The sequence below is a fragment of the Drosophila serrata genome, unplaced genomic scaffold (assembly GCF_035046125.1).
Source record: "Drosophila serrata isolate PLE 108 unplaced genomic scaffold, ASM3504612v1 contig_276, whole genome shotgun sequence".
NCBI classification, from domain to species: Eukaryota; Metazoa; Arthropoda; class Insecta; order Diptera; family Drosophilidae; genus Drosophila; species Drosophila serrata.
In genome coordinates this window covers 10366549-10393666 of record NW_028257174.1, presented here as the reverse complement: position 1 = coordinate 10393666, position 27118 = coordinate 10366549, and the positions used below count along the sequence as shown (strand labels likewise).

The 27118-nt window shown below is 40.1% G+C and overlaps 3 protein-coding genes and 1 long non-coding RNA gene across 7 annotated transcripts in view; 1 reads left to right on the top strand and 3 right to left on the bottom strand.

Annotated features, from left to right (window-relative positions):
* LOC110181931 (uncharacterized) overlaps positions 1 to 13109 on the top strand; it is a 53959-nt gene extending 40850 nt beyond the window's left edge. Inside the window, exons 5-7 of the mRNA XM_020949866.2 lie at positions 704 to 1161; positions 1222 to 1458; positions 9584 to 13109. Of these exons, the coding sequence (XP_020805525.2) occupies positions 704 to 1161; positions 1222 to 1458; positions 9584 to 10651 (1763 nt within the window). The 3' untranslated portion in view covers positions 10652 to 13109. The remainder of the gene's footprint in view (positions 1 to 703; positions 1162 to 1221; positions 1459 to 9583) is intronic.
* On the bottom strand, positions 7363 to 15677 carry LOC110181860 (rhomboid-related protein 2-like). Of its 3 annotated transcripts, none has more exons than XM_020949781.2 (3): positions 15536 to 15677; positions 13130 to 14939; positions 7363 to 7739 (listed from the first exon to the last, which is right to left on the bottom strand). In XM_020949781.2, the coding sequence occupies exon 2, from the start codon at positions 14897 to 14899 to the stop codon at positions 13727 to 13729; it is 1173 nt and encodes a 390-aa protein (XP_020805440.2). In that variant the 5' UTR covers positions 14900 to 14939; positions 15536 to 15677; the 3' UTR covers positions 7363 to 7739; positions 13130 to 13726. The 3 variants fall into 3 exon arrangements, with proteins under 3 accessions (XP_020805440.2, XP_086692585.1, XP_020805439.2); XM_086836459.1 differs by having other exon boundaries at positions 15521 to 15662; XM_020949780.2 differs by lacking the exon at positions 15536 to 15677 and adding an exon at positions 15320 to 15460.
* Positions 15678 to 16397: 720 nt separating this feature from the next.
* The window catches only part of flw (protein phosphatase 1 catalytic subunit flapwing), a 29154-nt gene continuing 18433 nt past the window's right edge, over positions 16398 to 27118 (bottom strand). For both annotated transcript variants that reach the window (XM_020949748.2, XM_020949749.2), the window contains 4 exons: positions 19326 to 19673; positions 18912 to 19255; positions 18711 to 18845; positions 16398 to 18650 (listed from right to left, as the gene is read on the bottom strand). In XM_020949748.2, the coding sequence (XP_020805407.1) occupies positions 18537 to 18650; positions 18711 to 18845; positions 18912 to 19255; positions 19326 to 19673 (941 nt within the window). In that variant the 3' untranslated portion in view covers positions 16398 to 18536. The remainder of the gene's footprint in view (positions 18651 to 18710; positions 18846 to 18911; positions 19256 to 19325; positions 19674 to 27118) is intronic.
* On the bottom strand, positions 20907 to 21299 carry LOC147643356 (uncharacterized). Its single transcript, XR_015272462.1, has 2 exons — positions 21188 to 21299; positions 20907 to 21021 (listed from the first exon to the last, which is right to left on the bottom strand). It is a non-coding gene; the product is annotated as an uncharacterized LOC147643356 (long non-coding RNA).

The following is a 27118-nucleotide window of genomic DNA, read 5'->3' as shown; positions in this document are numbered from 1 at the left end:
TCCGTTCTATTCCATTTCGTTTCTTGGTGTTGTAGCTTGCTCTCCCTCTCCCTTTCTCTCTCTCTCTCTCTCTCTGTGTGTGTTTCTGTCTCAGTGTGTCCTGATCATCCCTACCGTTGTTGTGATTGATCTCTCTTGTTGTTGATCCTATTTTGTCACTCTTCCCACTCCCGACCTGCATCTATCCATCTCATTCACTCACTCACTGTTTCTTCCCGCCATTTCTAAATGTTCCATTTCGATTTGTTTCATGTAAAGTTGGGCACCTGGCGGCTGTCCATATATTACTTCCCTTCCTGGTAATGACTCCATCCCCCAGCTAATTAATATGTGAACAGCCTCCTTGGAGCCTTCAACCCGTTCAAGTAGCCGCCTGCCTGCCTGAGGCAAAAGATAATACCGTAAAGATATTATAAATACTTGCATTCATAATCATTTGGCATTCGAACTAAAGACGGACTCTGACTTCAAGCACAAAATTAAGACCGGAAAATAAGCAGGATACGTAATGGAGATCCTTGAAACTAATTGAAAAAAGAAAGCTTAGCGAGCGTCGGCGGTGGCAACTGCAGCGGCAAAAATAAAGGACTTCCACAAGAATTAAATTACTAATCAGGATCCTTTCCTCTCTCTTTCTCCCTTCTTTTCCCTCCTGGCTTTTTCCACTTTCTTTCTTTTTTCTTTATATTTTGTGATCCTGCAGCGGACAAGACCGATGAGAAGTTCCATCGCCGCGCCTCTGTCAAAATGGGTGTTAGGGTCATCTATCGCACGGACGTCTTTCATCAGAATCTGGCTCCCGAACACTTTGCCGCTTTTGCTGGTGGCCAGCATGGTGCCCAGTCACCGCCGGCCAGTGCCACGCCCCCAACCAGTGCTGAGGGTGGTGGTGGCAGCGACCAGCAACAGCAGCAGCAGCAGCAGCAGCCATTCTGCAATCCCGGAAATCCCTGCAACCATCCTCATTCCCATTCGCACTCCCACTCGCAGCCTGCCAGCGGATCAAAGCAAAAGGCCAAATCCGAGCGGGGTGACTCCTTTCCCAAACTACGCCTCTCACCCAAATCCTTTCGCTTCAGCGGTCGCTTTGGACGAAGCAAGAGCGAGATTGAAAAGTGCCCAAATGATCCCTTTCACAACTACAGCAAGTCCTTCCAGGAGGTGAGTGAAGGGAGCGCCTCCTGTATATATATTTCCCTAATATTTTGGTTACATTTCTAGCACTGTGACAGCATGTTGCCGCCGCATACTGGAGCCGGGGTCACCGGTGGCATAGGCGGCGTTAGCGTGGGTCCTTGCGGCGGTCCTCAAGGTTCTGTGGACAAGCCCTTTTTGCTACACGATGGACGCGTGGGTCTAAGGGCCAGTTTGGACAAGGGATGGTACACGCATGGCGAGGATGTCAATGTGACCGTCCAAATAAGGAACGACAGCCGCAAGACGGTTCGCAAAGTGCGGGTAAGTGCTGTAGTTCTGTGTTCTCTTTGCAGTAAGGATTTATATACCCTTTACACACACACACACACACACCTTAGTCCCCTCTCTATTTCCATTCCCATTCCCCTACATGCTATTCACACCCAGGGACATCTAGTCCCCATATCATAGCAACAACTTTGCACTTGGTCCTTCGTTATGCAGGCAATCCTTAACAATGTTGTTCATGGCTATGAATATAACGTATACGCAATGTGGTACTGGCAAACTGTTGCTTTATGATCTAACTGGGGGGAAGCTGGAAAAAAACTGCATATTTTTCTGTGTGGCATAAAAAATATTTTGGGTTCAGGCTCTCTTGGTTTAGTTCTGAGATAGTAATGCAATTTTCTTAACAAAAAAATTCAAAAACGAACCGCATAATCAAGCTCATCTGGAGCTTGCAGAAATTCCATTATATTGTCTTGACATTAATTAATTTCGGTAGCTAAGGTTTATCAAACCTACAAATAAGCTTATTACCCGAGCTAATAATCACAATTAAAATAAGCAAATATCATGCTTGATGGCACCGTAATGAGTCCATTTGGGCAGTTCAAATTCCCTATAACTCCTATAACTCCTGAAACACAAAGGAAAGTAATCTCCAACCAGCAACACAACCATTCTGCCAATCAGGACCAGTTCAGCGATGTGGATCCTTCAATTTGTTTAGAGAAATTACACCGCTACCCACCCTGCCAGGGTAATGCGTTTATTTGGCAAACAATAGAATTTGCAGCAAGTGATGTGAAATTACCTCATATTGCAGTTTATAATTGGCTGCTCCGACTAAAGGCTTAGGGAGCAGCAGCAGCAGTAGCAGACGCCTCTGATGGATGCACTACCCTCACCCAATGGGTAAAAATCTGAAATTACGTATGTGCATTGTCCTGGAGAATGTAATGCGAACTGCTTTGGGCCCCCCCATGAAGCACATAAGCTGTTTAACGAAGGATAATCCTTGGACGAGGACTCCCCCCCATGGAGTCGGTTCAGGAATACATACTTATGACAGTTAATCAAAGCCACTCAGCAGTGACTCTTGATGCGCAGCAAGGATAACGACAATGGCGGGGGTCGTATAATGGGTGTGGGTGGGGGTGAGACTTATGCACCACCCCCCCGTACGGCTGCCCATTGACTTGGGGCCAGTAATTGATTATAGCCGTTTAGTCAATTACCTAAGATAATTTTCAAATTATTGCATGCCAATTTGAGGCAATTTCAATGGAATTCGCAAAGATAATGGAAGTCACCATGTGCTTTGAAGCAAATGCAGTATTAAGCATACGCCAGGTGTTCGTTGTTAAAGGATAAAATGCCTGCACAAGCGATAGGCTCCCTTGGGCCAAGACAGACAGGCGGGCAGGCAGTTGATTCCTTAAACACACTCCACAAAAACACACAAGCACACACACACACACACACAGATTCAAGAAAAAGTTCGTAAAAAAAACATGCAAATATGTGTGGAGAAAGCTAAGGAAGTTTTCCAGTGCAATCTCTTGAGTCCTGGCAACGGGGCAGGAGCAACAAAGTGAAAGGCTGGCAAAAGACTGAGTTGAAGTGAAAATTGTGTTTATACATTTTATGGGCTTTATCCTACCCTCTTCTACCCCCTTCTCTGGTTTTTTATTGTGCCCCAAAGGCCGCTTCCTCTACCCATTCCCGCTACCTTTGGAATGCATGCTCAGGCTCATGGCATCTATACCCTTTATACGAGTATAGGCGAGCATCCCTTCAAGGACATTCCGCATTTAAAAGGGGAAAATGGGACACACAAAAGTGTGCTACAGTTTCGCACTGCGCCTGGCTTTGCCTAATCCTGAAAAACCTCCTCTCCGCCTCGACCGTTTATCCCTTTTTTCGTATCCGAATTTTCGAATTTCCGAATATCCCCGAACCTGGCATTGTCAAGCCTCCAAGCTCCTCTGCTTTGGATACGTGCAGGGAGATAGACGCCTCCGCATACGTACAGATTACTGCCCACACGCACACGCAAACAAATTCGTGGTCAGCAGTGCCAGGATTGAGGACGACAGGTGAATGTAACCGCGGGACATGTTGTGTGTTATGCAAAATGCTAAGTGCGGTAGCCGCTGCAAACCAAACTAATCTGACTGACACTTTTTAGCTACTTTCTGATCCATATTGTGGGTTCTAGTTGCAGCGGATTACAAAATGACAATTTATCTCTCAGAAAAACTATAGCAGGACCTTGAGAAACTACTCCTTTTTCTTGCTTTCTTGTCGCAAATGAACTAGATTTTTGCTAAAGTGTATCTAAGCTTCGGCAGGGCATCTGCTCAAAGATACAAGTCTTGTGCCTCCATTTAATTACGCACCGGATATTACGCATACGAGAGGGGGTACAATGCCAGAGCAATCCGCAAGAAATGGAAATGGAACTCGAGGCTAATGCAAAATGCATAACGCAAACACAGCTCGAGCCTGACAGGAGACAATCGAATCGAATCGAATCGAATAGAATGGAATCGCATCGAAATGGCAGAATGCAGACGGCAGCAAAGTCCTCGGCAGAAAAGGAGCCGGAGGAGCCGGGTCCAGGGACTCACTCAAGCAATGGAAAATGTTTTATGGTGCCCGTCCCCATCTCCCATCAAATGTTATTGTTTATTTTTATTGTAACCGCAGTATTTTCACAGTACATTGTTCGCCAATGAATAGGGACCGTGGCCAAGGAACAGCAGCAGACAGTCCCCGTCGATACAGTCATCGACAGATACAAGTTATGACATTTACACATGGCAGCGACTTGTCTGCGGGCGTAAATAACGATCCGCCAACTATATATCAATCGCTTGGGGTGACTTTAAAGCGTTCCCCCCAAGGACAAGGCACTTGGTACTTGCCCTTTTGGTTGAGCCATAAAGATTAATTAAAATCCAGTGACCTCTACGATTAACTTGAATCAGTAGTTTATGCCCCTTAAGAGCAGTAAAAGAACAATTTGTTATGGGTATTTTCTTTACGAGCATTAAAGAAATGTTTGTGTTCAAATCCGCATTAAAACTAAACCACCGCTAAATTAATTGCCCATTCAAAACATTTTATAAATATCAGCTTTCAACCTTAAATACTTTGAGATATGTTGTAATTTTTCGATACACTTCAATACCCTTTTAGGGTATTATAAATATAGTCAAAAGCTTGAAGAAGTCATTTTCCACCCTGGAAATCATATATATTCTAAATCAGCACCAACAGGCGAATCTTTTAAGCCATCTCCGGCCGAAAAAAATTTTTTTTAAGATATTTCCCATTATTTTAAAAAAAGCAAAGGGGTTACATCATTAAAATTTTCAAAAATCTTCAAAAAATTCACATTTTAAATGGATTATGCAGTTTTATAACGCTGCTTAAAATTGACATACGAACGCTTTCAGAATTGAAATTAACTCCTATTTGGCCAAGTTATGAGTTTCTTACATTTTAATTTGTCGAAAAAATGTTTATATATAAATTGGCTAATATCGTTTAAAAAATGGTATTGCCCCTTCAGTCAGAAGCTTAAAAGAATGTGAAGGAGTCATTTCCGACCCTATAAATCATACATATTCTTGATCAGCATCAAAAAGCGAATCGATCTAGCTATCTCGGGAAAAAATAAAAAATTTTAAAAATTTTTAAGGGGTTACATCGTTAAAATTGTAAAAAAAAATGTCAAAATTTTGAATTCATTATTATTTTAAATTGAGTATGTAGATTTATTAACCTACTAAAAACTAACATGGAAAAGCTTTCCGAATTGAAATTACTGGTTTTTTGGCTTAGTTTTGAGTTTTTTCATTTTGATTTGTCGAAAAAATTTCATATAAAAATGTAGTTAATATCGATTAAAAAATGGTGTTGCACCTTCAGTCAGAAACTTAAAAGAAAGTGAAGGGGTAATTTCCGATCAGCATCAACCAAAAAAAAAATTTTGAGATTTAAAAAAAAAAAAATTAAGGGGCTAAAATTTTCCAAAATTGACAAAAAATTTAATTATAAAATTCAGTATGCAGATTTATAAACCTTATCAAAGCTAGAATAATGTTGTTTTCCAAATTGAAATTAATTAATTTTTGGCTTAGTTATGACATTTTGAAATTTTCAATTCATCACATAAAATTAGCTAATAATCATATCCTTAAAAAAATAGCTTTAAAAAAGAAGTTAACTTCGGCACACCGAAGTTTGTATATCCATACAAATGGATCATTGAGAATCAATCCATATGCGTTAAAAGCTAATAAAAACTAATAGAAGATATATTAAAAATGTATACATAAAATGTAATAATTTCCCTTTTGATTAAATTAAAAAAAAAAAAATTTTTAATTGTATATAATAATTATATCTTAAATATTAATATATAATAACAATAGAAATATTAATATATATATATTAAAATAGGGTCAGAAGTATTTAATTATAAATGTAAAGTTTCGTTAAGTTTCGCTCGCGCTAAGTGCTTTTTTTTGGACTCCCAAATTTACAAATTGCCAAGAGAAAAAAAAGGTAAACAAACGCCGCGGCGATTTACCGCTTTTCAAATGTCAAAATTGATAAACACAAGAGCGGATCGCATCTCTTGAGCGGCTCTCTCGCTCTCTTAGGTTTCACTGGTCAGAGCGAGAGCGAGCTAAGCCAGAGAAGCAAAAAAGTGCGCGCGCGAAAGCAGAGGAAGTCGAGGATAAAAGAAAATAGATAATAGTGTTGTTTCACTCACCCCTTTGCATTGCTTAGCGCTGCAGATCTCAACGCCGAGTTGGTGTACGAAACACACACACACGCAAATTACAAGTCAAAGAAAACCTTCTAAATTGTTTATTAAAAGGCTCTAACTCAAAGATTTTCTTTATCCACTGTGTTATAGTTGCTGTTGTACATACAGAAAACCAAAAATCTCACCGGGATCTTGCCTATTTATGTACATACACACTAATACACACGCACACGCAGTTTGCTATAGGAAAAAACCCACGGCAGCGGAGGTCCGCTTCACTTGCACTTTTCACTGTGGGGATTCGCTGTTTTCCCGGACTTTTAACACTTGTACTTGGTTTTTCCATAACAGTTTTCCATGTTTATGCACTTTTCACCGCCGTACTGATCTGCAACAAGAGCTCTTTTGGGTTTTTTCCGTTGAGTTTTTTTTTGCCTCCGTTTCGCTCGGTGGTGATGCAGGAACTGACTTCGCATGGTCAGCGGGAGAGCCGCTATTAAGCTATGTTTGGCGCTTTTTCGGCTAGTTGGTGAGAGGGAGAGAATTTACTGCAATGATGCCAATATCAGGTGGCCACTTCCCAAAAGCTTGCAGTTTCAACTTAAACTAGAAGCTCGATCCAATTAGGATTTGATGGGCAGTCTCAAAGCTTGAATATTATTTCCCAATTGAGTGAAATAAAAAAAATAAATAATTGTGAAAAGTAATACATAACAAATATAAGTATGTTGAAAAAAAGGGGAGAGATTATAATTACTTACCATTAATTACCCCATTGTTTCTATGGCTTTATGATAGAGCCGTCCGATTTTTATAAAATTAAAAACAAAATTCTTAAATAGTAAAAATTGTGTATATATTTAGGTAAATAAAGTAGGTTGACAAAGTAATAATTTCTTTTCCAAAAACTAAGCTAAACATCTGATTTGCATAATTAATGGCTTCTGTGTGGCTTTCTATTTGTCAAATGCAATGTTTTCCAAATTGTTTTTCTGTAACGACAAATAATGTTCTCAGACTGCTCGTCCTTGCTCGTCCTTGTCCATTTGTGACAAGTTGCTGCCATCTTTTATGCAGTCGCATAATTCGATTTGATTTGATGGCACCGCCTCCTGCTCCCACATTTATAAATATATATATCTTAAGTATATATATTTTTTTATTTTTCTGCGCTCGTTTTCTTTATTTTCATCATGCACTTTGCGCCTTATTAAATATGTATATTTATTGTGTGTATCTGTGTGTGCCGAGGTTGCTTTGTACTTTTTGTTGTGTTTTTCACCAAAGTCACCCAACAAATGTCAAAAGTTACCAGCAGCAGCGGTAAGGGTGTCCCCATGGCAGGTCCTTGGGTAACTTGGACATCTGTTCTCCATGGCGTAGGAGGATGAGGAGAGAGGGCCGAGCAACAAGTCCATGCCGGCAGCCAAAAGTCGGTCCTGGTCCTGGTCCTGGTAAAAACCCCAGCCAATTGAAACTCCCGCAAGTGTTGCACAAAAAGGAGCCTGCCAAAAGGGACACGGAAAATGCACTACAAGAAAATAGTTCTAATAAGCAAACATTTTATTAAAGTCCTTTTTTCTTAACAAGATTTCTTTCTTTGTGGCTTCTAAAAATGTTTTAAATAAGTTATATATATATATCAGAATATATAAATATCCCCAGAAGTTCTGAAACAGGACATGGAAAAGGATACCCGCTTTTCTTGCAGTATAAATGATCAAGAAGTGGTCGGTAAACATTTAAGGAATATAAGTATAGGGAAATGAATGAAATTGTGAATTGAAACAGTCGATGAAAGATTTTGATTGCTCATTTCGATTGGGGACCAGTTTTGGATGGGTGCCAGGATGCCTGCCTTAGTCCTCGCCTCCTCCCAGGCTCCTTGGCAAAACCCAAAGCGTATCTGAGATTAGATCTGCGGCCGGACTGCCGCAACGCTAACAATAGCTGAGGACGGAGTGAAATGGAATGGAATCGTCAGGCATTTCGTCCTTTGAAGTCCTTAAAGGGCGGCACGTGGAGAAGAGTGCCTCCATTCTCATTCTCTCTGAGAAACCAGGCACATGGCATGGAGTCGGGGATAAGCCAGAAAGGATCCTTTCGTAAATCATTCGCACAAGTCAAGAGTTTTGATTTGATGAACATGTGTAAAGTCTAATAAATGAAATGAAAGGGAAATTCACAGGTGTTTTTCTCAGGAAGATGTAATTATTTATACTCGTATGTATTTTTTATATTTACAAGGAGCCTAGGAATAATTTAAACCCATCTCTGACTGCTTTTCATAAAAGGGATTAATGAGAATATGAATCCAAGGCTTAGAAACATTTTTACTAAGAAATCAATGAAAATTATCAAAAATTCCAAAGAAACGATATTATATTCTATTAAGACTTGGTTTATGATTAATTTACATTGACAAAACCCAATCTCATTCCGGAAACCGTAAATAAAATCAATGTTAAATGCTTATATTGGTAGAACCAGGACCTTTGCCATGAGAAAACATATACCTATATATGTTTTCCTTTATTTCCTTTCTTTGTTTGATGGCCAAATTGCACATAAAGAGCAGTGACAGCAGGTCACCATTGCCAAAAAAGAAAAAAAAATCGACTCTGATGGGGGCTCCGTCAATAAATGAAGGCAATCCTGGGTTTAATTTGTTATTTTCCCCTGTTTTTTTTTCTCTCCTTTTGGTTTTTCCTGCACGGCCACTTGAATGGCCGGTAATTGAGTGCATTATCGTTGATTGGGTGGGAGATGTGGCCAGAGACATTTCGGCCGAAACCATAAAATAATGTTCGACATCGTTTGTGCTTATCCAAAAACAAACAGGACCCAAGGGGGCCAAAAAAAAAAAAAAAAAAAACCAGACGGGATGTTGGTTAATCTATAGTCACACCGGGACTATGATACTCTTTCTTCGGGTCAAGAGGAGGCTTATTTATTTATTATAAATAACTATCACTATAATTTTTAATGGTTCTTGTTGAGAAACATATTTTGTGACATTAACTTACTTATTCTTTAGATTTTGTTATCCTTTGTTATAAAGAACAACTTGGCACCGAAAAGATCCAAAAATATAGGGTACTCCCTTTAACCACTGCCCAGTCATTTCCCCATTGGCACAGGCTTGTGGTGTGGATCTGCAATTGGAGTAGGTCCTGAGGGTGGAGTCCTGGGTGGTGGACATTAACCGCAAGGCCACATGAAATGGCTTGCCTTCTGTTGCCTCACGTTCCAGCAAGAGATGACCTTTACATGTACCAAACAAAGACTCCTTCCCACAAAAAAACTCCTTCCTATAATCCACATCTCTCTTGGGGATTCCCCTCACTCAAGTGCTTTGCTCCTTTTCTCCCCCAGGTCTGCGCCATTCAGCACGTGGACGTATGCATGTTCAACAATGGGAAGTTTAAGAATGTGGTCGCCGACTCGGACAACATTACACCACCGGTGGATCGCACTGTGGCCGCCGGGGCCTCCTTAAACACTGTGGTCAAGCTTCGACCGCAGCGTGGTCCCACCAAGAACTGGATCGCCTTGGAGGATACACTGCAACGCAGCACAGAGCCGGAGGAGATCACCGGAGCCATTGCCGCCTCGGCTATACGCTCACCGCATTGTGTTTTCCAGAATGCCCAACTACTGGCTGGCCATCCACTGGCCAGTCCCGCTCTGGTGACACCCCATCCGCATCAGTACCAGGCGCCGGCATGCCAGCAGATTCAGTCGGCCCATCCTGGTGGCAACTCGAACTCATCCGGCGGCACCGAGGAGCGCAATGTCTTTGCCATCTATGTTTCGTATTATGTCAAGGTGAAGCTTACCCTTAGTGGCATGGGTGGTGAATTGTCGCTGAAGTTGCCCTTTGTCCTGGTCCATGTGGATGAGACACAGCGTCCTGGCTTTGCCTCGGCCACCCTGGGTGAGTTGCGGATAGAAATGGAGCGCCTGGCTCTGCAGGATGTGCCTGTGGGCAGGCGAAATGGACGGCGGCAGAACTCCTCGAATGCTGCTGGCGGTGCCACCTCAGAGATTGGCGACGGACCCTCCACCAGTGCCGCCGCCGCCGCTGCTGCTGCAGCTCAGGCTCAAAGTGCATCGCACCTGGACAGGATTGAGAGTGTAGACGATGAGTTCAATATCCGTGTGCCAGTGCCAAGGAATGGCTCTCACAAGCGTCGCCTGCAGCGCAGTGAGACACTGGCCCGCGATCTCGAGGAGCAGGGCCCAACAGCCGAGGAGGCGGATGAGGATGAAGTGGAGCAGGAGGAGCATATTGTTCAGATCCATCTGGAGCAGGTCTCGCCCGACCGTGATGAGGTGCAGCAGGAGCAGAGGGAGCGACAGGAGCAGCGAGAGCAGCCAGAGGGCCGTACCCGAGGTCCTGGAGCCGAGACGGGCGCAGTGCCCAAGTCATCGAATGTGTGATTCTGATTGTGGTCCCAGATGTTTGCCAAGCGCAAGAGAAAGCCATAAGGAAGGCACAAGACACTAGGAAGCTGAAGCGTTACTATCCCGAGTCCTGATTCCCCTCATCCCGCATCCCCTGTTCCCTTATTTTGGCAGGACTGGAATCAATCTGGCTTTGTGTTAAAATCCAGGATTATCAAAGATCTCTTTCTCATTCCCAGATCCAGATCGATTTCAGATTTCATTCCTCACTTGTATCTTGTATACCTTTACACACACATTCATATACATTTAATCAAAATTAAGATATAGATATAGTAAGAGGATATAGGATATGCAGACAAGTTGGAGTCCATCTCCGCATCAGTTCGATTTGTATTTGTCATAAAAACCAGTTGATCCACCAGGGGATCTGGCCAGAAGGCCTGGAAGAGTTAGCTCTGTTCCGGAAACGGAAGCCAGACGTAGTAGAGTTACCCGAGTGTACATTTAATACGAAAATGTTTCAGTTCCGGTTTCACAAGTCACAAGTTAGAAGGCAGGATATATGATATATACATACATATGTGTAAGGAGTCAAAAATGAGGAGTACAAGCCAAAGGACAGAAGCTACTTAAAGTTGAGCTTATCTTAAGCAGACGAAGGTTTCCAAGAAAGGAGAGCAGGAGGTGCCAGAAGTAACGATCTACAAATGACGGAAGACGAATCTCGGCAACGAGTAACTATCCAAACGAAAGACAGACGATGGACACAGAGAGACATGAGACAAACGACCCACAAAGAGCGAGTAATGAGTAGCGAGTCCATAGAGTTTAGGACATAGGGATTAGGACATTCGAATGGCAGGCACATTGATGTATTAGTTAGCTTTGGCATTCCCTAGGAATCAGACAATGAATTAAGGGTGAAATTTTTTGCAGATTGATCGTAATCGAAAGCGAAAGCGAAACCGACGAATGAGTTGAACTTGAAGCCGAGCTAGGTATAGTCACTAGTTAGTAAGGATTATCATTTGATATTAGCCATGCAATGCGTTGAAATTGATGATATTGACGATGATGTCAAGGGATTTTGGTCTTGAGCCAGCCAGTATTAGCTCTGAAATAAAGGAGAATAGAGGTGACGACAGGAGTTTTGGAGCAAGCCAACCCAGAGACACATCCAAGTATACACATATAGATCGTAAGTGAATGTAAAGTCCATATGCATGTACAAGTAATCGATGTATCGGCACCCTTAGGGTGGCTCGACAATTACCTAATTAATCACATTATATACACACATATATATTTACCAAATATTAAATGTTTGATGTGTATTTACAAAGTGACAATGAAATCTTACAGAGGCCAAAAGGGCGACGATACACGCGAAACCCATAGACCTACTGCTACACACAAAGTACTATAATATATCATATACATATATTTGTGTGGAAATCTCGTTTCGGTTTCAAACTGACGAAAGATAGTTTTTACCAATCACTTGCCCACACTTATAGACAACCAGAAGGGCGGTTAGCAGAGCCCCAAATACATACACATACATATATTGGTAGTTTTAGGTTAATTAAGCAGAGAAAACATGAATGGTGGTGAACAGGCATTGGGCAGGCAGCAAAGGATATTCATATATCCAGTATTGTTCCGAAAAGTAGTCTCTACACATAGCTATAGTTTTTGAGATCGTATTGCCAATCCAACGATGATGTGGAGTCGGGTCCTGTGCCCCAGAAATGACAGATGATGAAGGAGAAAGGAAAGATTAAGTCCCAGTGGAAATCGAAGATTTTTAATGTTAGTTTCTAAGGCAAAAAATGAATATCCATACACTATACAATACCGATTCTATATCCGTGTATCTGTGTCTATGATTAATGTGCAACATTGAATACATTTCAACAATTGAATAAACAAGAATTTATTGATGTAAAACGCTACGCTCGGCTTAAAGGACGATTAAACATAGATATTCGGATATGCAGATCTACTATACCTATATACTATATTCATATAGATATATATTATTGATGTCAGTGTGTTGCTTTGACAAGCCAAGCTACTAACTAAACAAAAATTAATACAAAAAAAAAAACTTAAATGTGATGCATTTCTATGTGAGTACACGAATAATATTTAGCATAAACACCACCCAGAAATCCAACCTTCAATCTTGATCCAAGCGCCGCGCCAATCTTTTCCACTTTACGAGCTGGACTCTAGCCTGGACCCACCCCCCAATCCTAATCTGTCCTGTCCCGTCTCCTCCCCGGCTTACCCCTCTGTTCTGTCACCAGGCCACCAGCCAGCAGCCACCAGATAGCCACCAGAGCCACTTGATTGATGATGGATCCTGGCGGGTGGCCAGTCACCAGTGGGCGGTGCAAAACGGGCGGAGCCTGGTGGCAGACAGACCGCATTAGGACATCCGAAAACATAATGAAATAAATGTTTAACATAAAATATAACACAAAAATTTCGCTTGTTTTCACTTGCCTGGCGTTGGGTGTTGGTTGTGGAGCTCCTGCCCAGCGGGAATTCCCAATGATTTGGACCAACCATCGGGCTGAACTAGCTGCGGCTAAACATGGCTTGGCTTTCTGGCAATCAGCATGAAGTCTCCTCTCTATGATGCAAAAGGATGACCCCGTCCAGTGGGTGGTAGAGGTGGTGGTGGTGGCTCTTCTGTTAACTAACATTGCGTTCCCGGATCGAAGCTTGCTTTTCCGAAAGCTTTTCGGAGTAAATGGTGGCCGAAATGGTTCGGCTTTTTGGCCAGGATAAAAGCTTATGGCTTTAGCTTTGGTAAGATTCAGGCTCAAAGCTGTAGCTGAAAAGGAAACCTTCAGGTAGACAAGTTAGTTAAGTTAGAAAAGCTTTTTGTGTTCAGTTAGTATTTGTTTATGTTTGCTAAAGTTAAATACAAGAACTTAAAAGTACAATTTAATATAAAATGTAATTAGAATATAAGAGTAGAAAAAAAAACATTATAATTTATAAAGAAAAAAAACACAAAACCCTGAAGGCATTTCATGTCCTATCCACAAAAGGATTCAAATAATAATTAAAACCTTTGGCAACTTCAATTCAATCTTAATTATATGCCGGCTTAGGGAAGTAATCGGGCAGGAAGATATGAACCAGGATTCCAGTAAACATTAGTGCAAAATAAACAATGACAGCTATCCACCAGAGGATGCGCTCCCAGGGTCGTTTCTCCAGGTTCCGCAACACTCCAATCCCAACCAGTAAACCGGCCACGGCTCCAGACAGATGAGCCACATACCCAATCCGATCATACTCATCCGTCAGATGATGATATATCGAACCGCCCAGGTCCGCAAAGATCACAACAAGGAAGATAAACAGCTGAACTATGGCATACTCCATTTCCGAGTAGTTCATTATTATGGTGGCTACATGAGCGGTAATCAACGCATACACTCCTCCCGAGGCACCTGCCAGAAAGGTGCGCGGACTGCTCAGGGAGGTGCCCATAGACCCGGCAAGGACACCGGCCAGATAGACCAAAGACACACGCCACCACGAATGCACCAGCTCCAGGGCAACGCCCAGAAAGATTTGAATAATCAGATTCATCACCAGATGGCGCAGTCCCACATGGACAAACATATAGCTGGCGAAACGCCAGGCCTCGTAACGCTTGTAGGGATTGTAGATGCACAACGTGGCTGCCGGTCCATTAATACTTTCACCAATATTACCTTCATACTCGGGATCATCTTGAAAGTGTATCACGTCCACCAGGAAGGCAATAATTTCGACAATTGAGAAGATGATCATGGTAAGCGGTGGCGGACAGAGTGACATCTGTCTTTCGTATTCCCCATCCACTTCATCCGGAGTCTTGGGTTTTGGTGGTGCCACCACATAGCGGCAATAGCGAGCCACCACCCGTCGCATAATCCATCGATTCCGCAGGGACATTGCATAGAACTCCTCAAAATCCAGGCTGCCATCATGATCCTCGTCACTGCGCCTCATGATCTGCTCGGCCATGTGAGGAGGCATATCCCGGCAGTTGGCGCTTGCAATTAGTGCTTTTAGCTCCGGCGTACTGATCAGGCCATCGCCATCGGAGTCGTATTTGTCGAAGATCAGGCGCATTCGGCGTCGGTCCTCCGCCTGCTCTCCTATGCCGTTGATGCCACCTCCATTTGTCCGATTGAGGGGCATCTCCTCCATGGAAATGCTGTCCAGTGGTACATCACCCTCCACATCCTTCTGCCGCTGTTTTAGAGACATTTATGGCTCTAGATTCTCGACGGGATCAGGCAGGGAAAAACTGGTGAAATGGGAAAAAGGGTTATCTTAATATAAATCATAAATAGCCTAAGATTTCCCAAGAATTTAGGTGATGAATTCCATAAATAAATATCAGCAAATTACTCTCGCTTGAAGCATACGTTACTTAAAGATTAAAAGTTATTTTTAATAAAAAAAAAAATATAGGTATGCATATATGTATATGTAATTAGTCACGATTTTTTAGTCACAGATGGCTTTTACTGGCGTATAAGTACAACATTCCTCGCGTTATCTAACAGTTTATCGTAATATCCAATTAGAAACACTTTTATAGTTGTACAGATTTATATAAATAAAAGCAATTTCATCACACAAAAGAAATATAAGAAGCGTTCTGCATATATAGATTCTATTTACTTTAGTGGGATAGGTTTAGGCTTCCAGGCCAGTTACTGTTTTGATTAATTTAAAATTTATAAGTACTGCAATTTGCAATGACAAATTTTGCAATATTTTTTACACATAAATCAATAACACTTTTCAAAAAATATCTCCGATTCACGCGTTGCAGACCCTTTGACCAATGAAAACAATATAATATCGAAAATATAACATTACTCAAAACTCAATTACAATTTGCGATCCGACTCATCGGCCGCTAATGTTTGATTTCCGATAAGATTACAAACTGCCGGCCATAAAAAAAAAAAAAAATAAAATAGGGGAATTAGCTAAATGGGCAAAGCACCAGGAAAACGACACCACCCACGAAAGCTTTGAAAACAACTGTTGGCACCCACAAAAACGGTAATCAATGTCAAGTTCACTGCTATTGCCATTTTCACTCGCTCTCTGTGCTCCTTGGTTCATTTTACTTCACTGTTCATTTCTCAGTGTTTATTGGCTTCACTTTACTCAGTTGTTCATTTGTTTAGCGGTTCATTGCTGTAGATTTGAGTAGTTTTCGTTATTCATTTCGAGTTTTCTAGATTTTTTTTCTTCCAAAATGCAGTACCCCAGCAGAGAATTCTAATTTGAGTCAAAAGCTTAAAACGCAGTGAAGGAGTCGTTTCCGACCCTACAAATCATATGTATTCTTGATCAGCATCAACTGTAGAATCCATATTGTATGTCAACTAAAAAAAAAATTTTTTTAATTTTTTCAATATATTATAAGGGGTTGCATCGTTAAAATTTTTAAAAATTGAAAAAAAATTGCATTTTTTTACATTTTAAATTTAGTATGCAAATTTATTATCCAGATAAAAACTAGCACAGAATTGCTTTCCGAATTGAAATTAATGCATTTTTGGCTTAGTTATGACAATTTTAAACTTTGATTTCACTACCAAAAAATTACGTATACGTAATATATTTTATATGACAAAAATCAATTAATTTCGATAAAAAGTTAATTCCCTTTCTTGTTTAAGGTTAATTAGGAATGAATAACACCCCCATTATTTATAAGAATAAACTCAACACTTTGTGAACATAAAGTTTTAATTAATTTTTATTTGATTTTTAATAATAAATATATTTATTTGTTATCCTTTTTTCTGCTATCTTCACGCTTTCTCTCTCTCTCTCTCTTTCTCTGTTATGCCTGGATTTCCCACCACTAGTACTTTTTGTATTTTTCTGTTAATTATATTTATTAATTTACTGTTACTTGTATGTATACTTGGATGCGGATGCGGAAGCAGCTCACACACGCGCACACACACACACACTGAGACAGGCACACACACGCAGGAAATGGATCCCTTGAGTGTCCTTTCGCTACGACTGGTGAAATGGGGGGGGGAGTAAGGGACAACAAATTGGAGAGGGAGAAATCAACCAAGCTCAAATGAGAGAGAAATGCAAAGTCGCTTCACTGTTTCTGTTTGTTTGTTTTGTCTGTTGTTTGTTTGATTCTTCTGTTTGTTGGATTTTTGTTTATGTTTTTGTTTTGTTTATAATGCATTTAATTGACTGGTTTGCCGCCCGCATCCCATTCCAGTGAGTGGGAGGGATGCGGGCCACAAGCTACTTGACCCTCTGCATGTCGCCGCTCTGCCTAGTCACATATAAAATGTATACTGTATATGTATATATATATATATATATTTATGATCTGTATATATAAACCTTTTGTTAGTTTACACTTCGTTATCGTTTTTGTTTGTTTTTGTTTTGTTTTTTTTTTTTTTTTTTGGAGGCAAAAAAGGCACTACAATCTAATAAGTTACGACGATGAAAAAATTAGTTTATTCTTTCTATCCTTCCGTATATATATACCTATATATTTGAAATATATATGTACTCGCCTCTCCGCTCATCTGGCTTCCCTCTACATTCTCTACTAACGAATTGCGTTTTTTAATTATATGTATATAAATTAAAGATGCACAAAAAATTGGTGTTTCAAGTACTCGAAGTAATGTTTTCAAAAATTCGTTAAATTTAGTTCATTTTGTTTTTTCTCTTCTTGTTTGTTTTTTTTTTTTTTTTTGTATGTTTCTTTTCGTTCTGGTTTTGTGTGTGAGGCAAGTTATAGTTAAGTTGGATAGGTAGAATAGGGTTTTAGCCCTTTGCTAACAATAGGTAAATAGGTAAAAGTTCAGGCATTGAAAAGTAAGCCTCAATTGTTAAATGCCCTTTTAACCAGTTAACAGTTTTCGCCACTTAAACTTAGTACAACGACAAAAAAAATTATATTTATATATATAGAATTATGTGTTACGGATTAATTGGTTTCGCTTTATATTACTATTAAGATAGGCAATAAATTAATTAAACAATCGACAAAAAGAACATACATATATTTAGATTTCTAGATAAATAATAAATAAAATACACACACACACAGAGTTGAACCGTTTTTTAAGCCTAAGACATAGGTTGCTTTCGATCATCGTTTATCGATTTCTTAACATTTTTGTTGGACAAATTTGTAATGCGCATTTAGTCGATAAGAGTAGAACAAAAAAACCGATAAACTCTGTTGCGAATTTTTTAAGCTCGGCGCTAGTCGATGCCGCTTCAGCTTCTCCTTTACTTAACCTTTTCTTTCTATCTTTCTTTTTTTTGTTTTTATTTCCTTTGGGGTTTGCTTTCGTTTCCCTCTGGTAGTTATTTATATATATATATATATAAGTATATCGTATATAGTTTACATTAATATGCCTATATATATAAATTCATTGCTTAACATCGCTGTACTTTTAATTGATTTATTTATCTGCAACTTTGGGGGCGCCTGGGCTATGCGATGCGATGCGATGGGAGAGCTGATAGTGAAAAGTGGTAACAGGGGAGCCATCCACGACTACAGGCAAGTTTATTAAATTAGATACAGATACTACATCCGAAACTGTGGAGATGCCTGTCCATAGGTAATATGTATACACATAAATGTTAATATGAATTTTGCCTGCTTAACACACATTGAATTTTGCTTTGCCCTCGATCTATCTCTCTCTACTGTCGCTCCTTCTATATATGTTTCCATATATATATATTTATATGTGTGTACCTATATAAAAGTTTATTTCTGTTTTCTTTTTTTGTTGTTTGTTTTCTTTTTTTTTTTGTTTTTGTTTTTGTTTTGTTTGTTGAACCTTTAAGGAAATGGAAGCGGATGGATATATTATTTCTTCTTGTTGGTCGCCAGCATTGGGGCGCTTCGCTGCGGAGTCGTGGGCCGCGACGAATTCATTCCACTATACAGATACTTGGCCTTCTTCTCGGATGGTTTAAGGATCTTCAGGCATAAGAGAATACATATACATATGGAACTAAAACTAATAATTGGGAGTCTTACCTGGAATGAGCACATGAGCGTGTCGTCCACGGTCATCATGCCGCCGGCATTGTCGAACTCTCCGCAGTAATTGGGCGCCGAGAACAATGTGACCAGCTGGCGACGTGCAAAGAACTCATAGCCATCCTCCACAACCTGCATAAAAGAAAGGAGATACAATTAGCTTCATTTCCATATATCTTCCTAAGTAAACACTCTCACCTGATGTGCACGGCAGATCAAGTCCAGCTCGTGACGGTTCAAGAACTTGGAAACCACATCCACACCGAATGTGAAGCTTACACCGCGATCGTTCTCGCCCCAGCCCTGGACATCCTTATCCGGATCACTCCACAGTAGGTCACACAGCAAGCCAGTATCGGGCACATCTGTGGGCCGCATCAGGCGGCGAATCTGCTCCATTCCCTGCAGATCGGGACTGAGGCCGCCGTGACAGCAGAAGATCTTCTCGTCAATGATCGCAGCCACTGGCAGACAGTTGAAGCAATCTGTGAAGGTCTTCCACAGCTTTACGTTATAGCGACGCTTGCACTCGTCGTAGAAGCCTAGAAATAAATATATTTCATTCAATAAATTTGTTATATTTATTTAATCCACCGACTCTCACACACTCACCGTAAATCCTATTAATACTGGCGCATTCATGGTTGCCGCGCAACAAAAAAAAGTTCTCCGGATACTTGATCTTGTAGGCCAAAAGCAGGCAGATGGTCTCCAGCGACTGCTTGCCCCGGTCAACATAGTCACCGAGGAACAAATAGTTGGCGGCCGGCGGGAAGCCGCCATATTCGAACAGCCGCAACAGGTCTGTGTACTGGCCATGGATGTCGCCGCAGATGATTAGCGGTGCCTCCAGTTCCAGCAGGATCGGTTGTTGCAAGAAGATCTCGCGTGACTTGAGGCACAGACCGCGCACCTCAGCCTCGGTCATCTGCACCTGTTTGCCCGTACGGCAGCTGCGCACTGCAAGGATCGTTAGGTTAGTTGATATTTCAAATTATATACTATATTATAGTCTTAATTTATGCACATGGTGGAGGGGGGGGCAAATATAAAGAATATCGTGGCATACACACACAGAGTTAACTAGAGCTTAGCCTAGGCTTCGACTTTTAGCAGAGGAGGCGAAGGACCTGAGACGCAGACGGGTTAGACAAGACGAGCACGAACTATCGGCGGAGATATGAGATATGTAGGGACAATGTCACAGATGATGGAGATAGATATGTGAGGCTTGATAGTTGGGATATAAGGAATACAATACTTTTAAATAGGCTTTGAGGCATAGTTTGTGAAGAAGGTGCTGTTTAGCAGAATTCTATAAACCACATTAAAAACCTATAATTATGATCACAACTGTGTGGGTTTCCACGTGTGTTTTGCAAATACAATGGTGTGCCTAGGTGCAACTGTGTGCCCTGCTTCCTGTTCTCCTGGATAATTGCAGGTTGTTGGCTGCTTCAAGACAATATTCCAAGGCCTTGGCCAACAAGTGGGCGTAAACGTAACCTCTAACACGCCCAATGCCCACATCCCCACCCACACTTTCCTGCAATTAATTTTGTGCGAATAACGTTGAAGCCCGGCCAGGATGGGCAAGGATGACAGTGCTATCCCTTATCCAGGGAATACAAGTAGGTCGGCGCCCTTTTCTTCCATGCCAGCCCATTGGCGCACTATTCCCTCACTATCAGTGTGAGAAAGAAAGAAAGTGTGTATGTGTGAGCGTGCACAAAAAATTTAATTAAATTTGCATACACCAAAATGCTGGGCCAGCGTTTGGCTCGAAAAACAGACAAGCCCACACACACATACACACACACTCTCTCTTCACTCTCCACTCTCCATTCGCTAGGTTCGTCCTTGCCCCGAAAGTTGTGTGTGCCAACTCTGGATTTGGGTCGAGAGCACGGGCGCTGCCCCAAAAGCGACAGGAGCACTGAGGACCATGCACCGAGCTGGGAGTACGGAGCACCATGTGGCCCCGGGGAGCAGCGGGGAGTGCTGGCGCTGGTGTGGATTGGATTGGATGTGGGAGCTGGCAAACAAACAGAAAGCCAATTCCCAGAACGTCAGCACTGCACTCGGCAGCAGCTGTGATTTTAGTAAATGGTTAATTGAAGTTATCGGCCCCCGATAGGGAACGAGCTAGCTGACAGCCAGGAAAGCCTTCTTCTGGCCAGGATCGAATTCCAATTTTCCTAATTACAAAAGGCATCCATTTGTGGGTTATTCAATATTCACAAAAGCAAGACTAATTAACTTATCTGATATTAACTTTACAGATATTATTCATTCAGGATTTTGTTACCTGCAAAAGGCAACATGGCGTATGAGTGATATGCGATGCCTAACTGCAAGTTGGGTTTGAAAATATTTTACTTAAATGCATATTTGATTACATTCTCCAATATTTACTGAAACATTAATTAAGCAAAGTTAGAATTCACAAATAGATTCATTCAGGATTTCGTAACCTGCAAAAGGCAACATGGCGTATGAGTGATATGCTATGCCTCTCAGCAATTTGGCTATGAAAATGTTTACTTAAATATAGGAGCATAATAAGCAAAACTATTCGATGATTTTAGTTTCTTATATTCACAAATAAACAAATTTATTAATTCAAGGTATTATAATCGGCCAAGGCAACATTGCGTATGAGTGATATACTTCGACTTCATTTCGAAAATACTTACATAAACCTATTAAAGTTAATGCTAAAGGCAAACATTTGATGATTAAATTTGTTTAGATGAAGTAATTATATTCCGTAATCAACTACGATCTGTAATTAACTATGAGCAGTAAGTAACTATGAGCAGGAAGCAACTCTGAACACTAAGTAACTCTGAACAGTAAGTAACTATGACCAATTATTAACTATGATCAGAAATTAACTATGAACACTAAGTAACTATGAGCAGTAAGTAACTCTGAACAGCAAGTATCTATGATCAATAAGTATCTATAACCAGCAAGTATGTATGATCAGTTACTGACTTTGAACACTAATAAACAATGACTTGTACTTTTGTAACACAACACATGTCTGAGACCTGGCCAGCAGAAGACACTTCGTTCCGGGGATGTTTGAACCAGTTGGGAATCATATGCACAGATGTGCGAGATTTGTTTTGGAACAAATTTAAGAAATTTGACTGAAACTATTGAGTTATTTTTCTATATAATTTTACAAGTATACAAGTCGGAGCATGGCGGATCGGTGGACTATATATATGTATAGCTGACATAGGAACAATCGGACGATTTAAAGAACTATGATTAGCAAGTAACTTTGACCAGTAAGTAACTCTAAACAGCAAGTATCTGTGACCAGTACGTAACTATGATCAGTAAGCAACTATGTTCAGTAATTAACTTTGGGGAGTAAGTATCTATAACCAGGAAGTAATTATAATCAGTAAGTAACTTTGATCAGGAAGTTTGTATGATCAGTAATTAACTTTGAACACAAATAAACAATGACTTGCAACTTTTGTAACACAACACATGTCTGAGACCTGGCCAGCAGAAGTCACTTCGTTCCGGGGATGTTTGAACCAGTTGGGAATCATATGCATGTGCGAGATGTGTTTTGGCACAAATTTAAGAGCAAGCTATTTGAATGAAACTATAGAGTTATTCTTCAATATAATTTTACTAGTATAATTTGGAGCATGGCGAATCGGTGAACTATATATATACATATATATAGCTGACATAGGAACAATCGGAAATATTTAAGAAAAAGTATTATAACGTTTCCAGTTTTCGACAGATTTTTATCAAATTTAATATATAGCCATTGTATATTAATCTATAATTTTTTGTAAAATCAGACTACTATGTCTTATAGCTGCCATACAAAATTATCGTTAAAAATATAAAATGTATTGGTGAAAGAAATGAAAGCATGCATTAATTTAATGTTTTTTAATATAAATATATATAATTTATATTGTATAAATTCCTAATGATCGAATTTCAATCTGCAAGGGTTTACAAACTTCGGCGTGCCAAAGTTAGCTTTCCTTTCTTGGTTTGTTTTTTTGCGCTGCATTCATTATGGGTCTGATTTCATGATAATAATAATGGCCTAAGCCATGAGCAAGGTAATTCAATCGCTGATAGTTGCTATAATTGGCATTACAGACCGATTACATACTCGCTGATAGTGACAAGTATGTGGGCTTTAGATTATAAATTAATAATAGCTGGACATGTGCAAGGGTTGCATTTTCTACAAAGTAGTAGGGGGATAATAAGGATATCTTAAAATATATATAAGATATATAAATCTAAAGGAAAGAAATATCAATACAGAGACTACAAGATGAAAGTATTGTCAAGTAAATGCAATTCTGTAATGGTTATTACTTCCCTGTATCTCTGTGCCATGCATAATCAGGCCAAAAGTGATTGAAAATCTTTTCCTATCTTAATATTTGATTATTCTAAAGCTCTCATTCTATATATATATATATAAAGATATATACTATATTCCTCAAAGAAATCACAGTAAAAATTGGGTTCTCGCCCAGTTCTTCTCTTTTTTCAGATGGCAGTTAATCAAATGCAAAACGGAAGCAAAGTTCTTGGGCAAACTTTTTGCACGCTTCTCCATCCAGCAGCATGTGCTTAGCTTTGGCATTAGCATTAGCATAGTCCTGTGCAGGCTGGCAGGATACCAGGATGGTGTGGGGAAAACCAGAGGTATGGTATGGTAAAGGAGGAGTTACAATCACTAAATTATGCAGGCCCCGGGTTCATGCACTCGGGCAAGTGGAATCCGTTTAAGTTATGCGTCAGTCTTCATTTTCCCCCCTAAGGAGTCTTGTGCCAGGCAAAACGCTTTGGATCTGTTGCATACTTCTTTGGCCGCTGCATAACTTAATAGCTGCCGAGAGTCGACGTCAATCCAACCCGCCGGCCGCCACGGGTGACCCAAACCCATCAAGAAATTACATACATCCGCCTTGGGCATAAATTGTGGCAAAACCATCTGGTTGACTTTAGACAGAGATTTGCCGGAAATCAAGACAAGGCATGGCAACAAAACAGATCACTGTTCAAAGAGCTCAAGTTACTTAAAGTATTATTTATCATATACTTATTGGGAAAGCATCTATTTGGTTTTGATTTCAGTTCGTGTTAAAAGTAAGCAAAAAATAATTGATTTTCCCTACAGTTCTACGCTATTTTTAAGTACTTTCAAATCAATATCTATTTCAGTTTTTTCAATATAAGGAAAACTAATAATCTAGGTATTTTTCCAACAAATTGTAATCAGTAGATTTTCCCTGCAACATTTTTCCAGTGGGAGCTCCAGCTGCGATCACAGTTGTCATTTGTGATTCTCATTCAGCGACTTAAGGCCCAACACTTTGACACACATGCGACACAAAAGCTGCCATGGGTAGCTAAAGGGAAATCTGGGGACTGGAGCTCTTTATTTTTCATTTTTATGCAAATTTCCGCAATGTTCCACTCCAGGCCATACCCTCCCTCCCGCCTCCTGTCAGGCATTTGTCAGCATAAAGAAGACATCACGTAAGGGGTTGGATGAACTGGATGTGGGCTACAGGGTGGCTTTTTTTGAAGATTTAAGATTAGTACTTGAAGGGTTGGAGGAGGCTGGACAAATGTAACATTCTGAGTAAGCAGTAAAAAATATATAAGATGCACAATCATATGCGGATCATGATTGTATTTTAGAGGAAACTGCCTGTGATTAGGATCCTGCGATGGAACAGCAAGGTAAAGAGTCTAGTGAAGCTCTGGTTCTTCATTATATTCTTGTTAAGGTATTCGTGATTCCACATTAGGATTACAAAAGTAAAGTCTACACATCGTCGTGCGTTTATTCTCCGCCTGAAAACTTCCTGCTCTGCCCGTCTGCTGTCACATCTAACTGGTTCATCATGATTAACAATTCTCTGCCGGCCTGTGTCTCTACCCTCAGACTCCCAGGCATCCTTCCCTGTTTTCATTATAGCCTCATCCTCTTGGTTTTTCCCTTCTTCTACCCATACTCTGACATAAATTTAAAAAAAAGGAATATATATAAGAAAACATATGTGGAAAACAGGAAGACAAAGGTTACACAAGAGTTGAGGGTTTGCTAGAGTTTGAAAGGATGATTTCTCCTTCAACAAGCTTAGGTTCTTTCTCAGTTGGAATACCTAAGATAATAGTTTTGATTTAATAAGAAATATAAACATAAAGAGTAGACTCCATTTCTCTATTGCCGCTTAGTAAAAAACAACCTTCCTTCATTTCCCAACTCCATTCCGGAATTCCTGTCCTTGATTCAACCATTTCCGCCAGGCAGGTAACCATCAGGTGCGAAACGGATACATGACAGGACTCATCACTATCCAACAACTCCTGCCTGTCCGCCTGTGTCATCGGTTGACCCGATTAACTCCCAGGAGGACGAACGACAGAGCAACAAAAAAAAAATTGGAGCAGGCCAGGAGAAGCCAGGAGTTAAGCGCAAACTTTGGAACTTGGCTTCCGCAGGAGCAGGAAAAGCTGAATGAAAATGTTAAGCCATTTAGATAGCAAAAAAAAAAAAAAATAGGGAAAACTGCCGAGAGATGAAACTTTGTGGACATAGCCAGCGCAGGCGAATAAACACAGAGGAGGAGAGGAGGTTGGCTCCCGGAAGATAAGACGAGGCGCAAAAGTTCAGCAAAGGCGAATTAAGTGCATAAAGTTCTATGCCCAAAAAAAATAAAGCAACTTGGACCCAGAAAGTACTACAACCAACACAAGTCCTTATTAATTACACTCAGCCTGTAAGTTGGATTTAAAACGAATCTTAAATTGCATTTCATCATCATTTCATCCACCAACAAACTCAAATTGATTTCACACCACAAAATGGAAAAGCAATCAAATCCCGATGCCGATAAAGATTCTTGACATACATATATTGATGTATATGTACATATATGCATATTTGTATATAGCAATCCGATTGCATTGAATATGTGCAGAGGTAAGCTTAAAATTTAATTAACAGTCTCTGGTCGAGGCTTTTCACTTTGACGCTGATTAAAGGTTTTGAAACTACACAGTGACAAAATGTGGACTTGGAATTTAATTTGATATTATAATTAAATTTATACCCATTCCAGGGCATTCTAATTTCAGTCATAAGCTTGTAACGATGTGAAGGAATCATTTCCGACCCTATAAATCATATATATTCTTGATCAGCATCAACAGCCGAGTTGATCTAGCCATGTCCGGTAGAAAGTAAAATTTTTGAGATTTTTTCGAAAATTTTATAAGGGGTTACATCATTAAAATTTAAAAAAAATCATAACAAATTAAATTTGTATATATTTTAAATAGGGTATGCAGATTTATTAGGCTACTAAAAACTAACATGGGACAGCTTCCCCAATTAAAATTAATGCTTTTTTGGCTGAGTTATGCATTGTTGAAACTTTGATTTGTCGAAAAAATTGTCATATAAAAATTAATTAACAATTACATTGCAAGAAAATAAAAATTTGCTCTGTTTAAAGATAGTTTTCTATCTTGTTTAAAATAATTTTTAAAGTATTATTAAGACATTTTATCCTAGGAAAAGAATGTGTGTAGAAAAATCTCTTACTTCCATTTTTGAAACCCCCTATTATTCCTTTTCCAGTGCATCCTTGCCACAACATGGTTCAATGTCGAAACCTCTTCTTTTCAATGCTCTCCACTTCGAAATTAGTCCTAGGACGCCCAGACCCGAATCCTGCCCAGCGAAACGACCTTTGCCGCCGTCTTCGTCTCCGTCTCCGTCGCCGCCTTGCTCCCTCTAATGGCTGCCCATTAAGTGCCACGCCCGTTGCCCTCTGTCCTCTGTTCTGTGCCCCCTCCGGGCGTCCCCACGTCTCATGTCCTGCGTCCTTTGCGTGCTCAAGTTGAAATCCAAGCAAATGAAGCACAGATAACAACGACGACAACAACCACAACAGAACAACTAGTAATGAACGCCTTTGGCAACGTTGATTAAGGACAAGTGCAGAAAATTCATTTCGTTTGAAATTTTTTAAGGTTGCCTCAAAAAAAAGAACCAAAAAAGGAAACTAGAAAAGCACATGAAAACGTTTCATATGCAAATCGGTAATTGTTTCCGTTTTGCATTGACCCACTTGGAGCTGCCAGGAAATGTAAGCATTATACAATCCTTAGAGATCGGGAATCTCAGCTTAAAGGAAGTGAAATAAAGGAAGAAGCAACTAAAGATTTAATTTCTCTAGAGGTTTTAGTAGGGATTTGTTTGTATTTATAGTTACAAGTAGAAAAAAATATTATATTAGTCAAGTTATTTGTTCATATTTGGTTTTTAGTTTTCTAGTTTTAAGTTCAGAATAAATCCTGCGAGGACCAAGACTATCGGT

What these genes read in the sequence shown, in the direction of transcription:
- LOC110181860 (XM_020949781.2), bottom strand. Translation starts at nt 14,899, where the DNA reads ATGTCTCTAAAACAGCGGCAGAAGGATGTGGAGGGTGATGTACCACTG.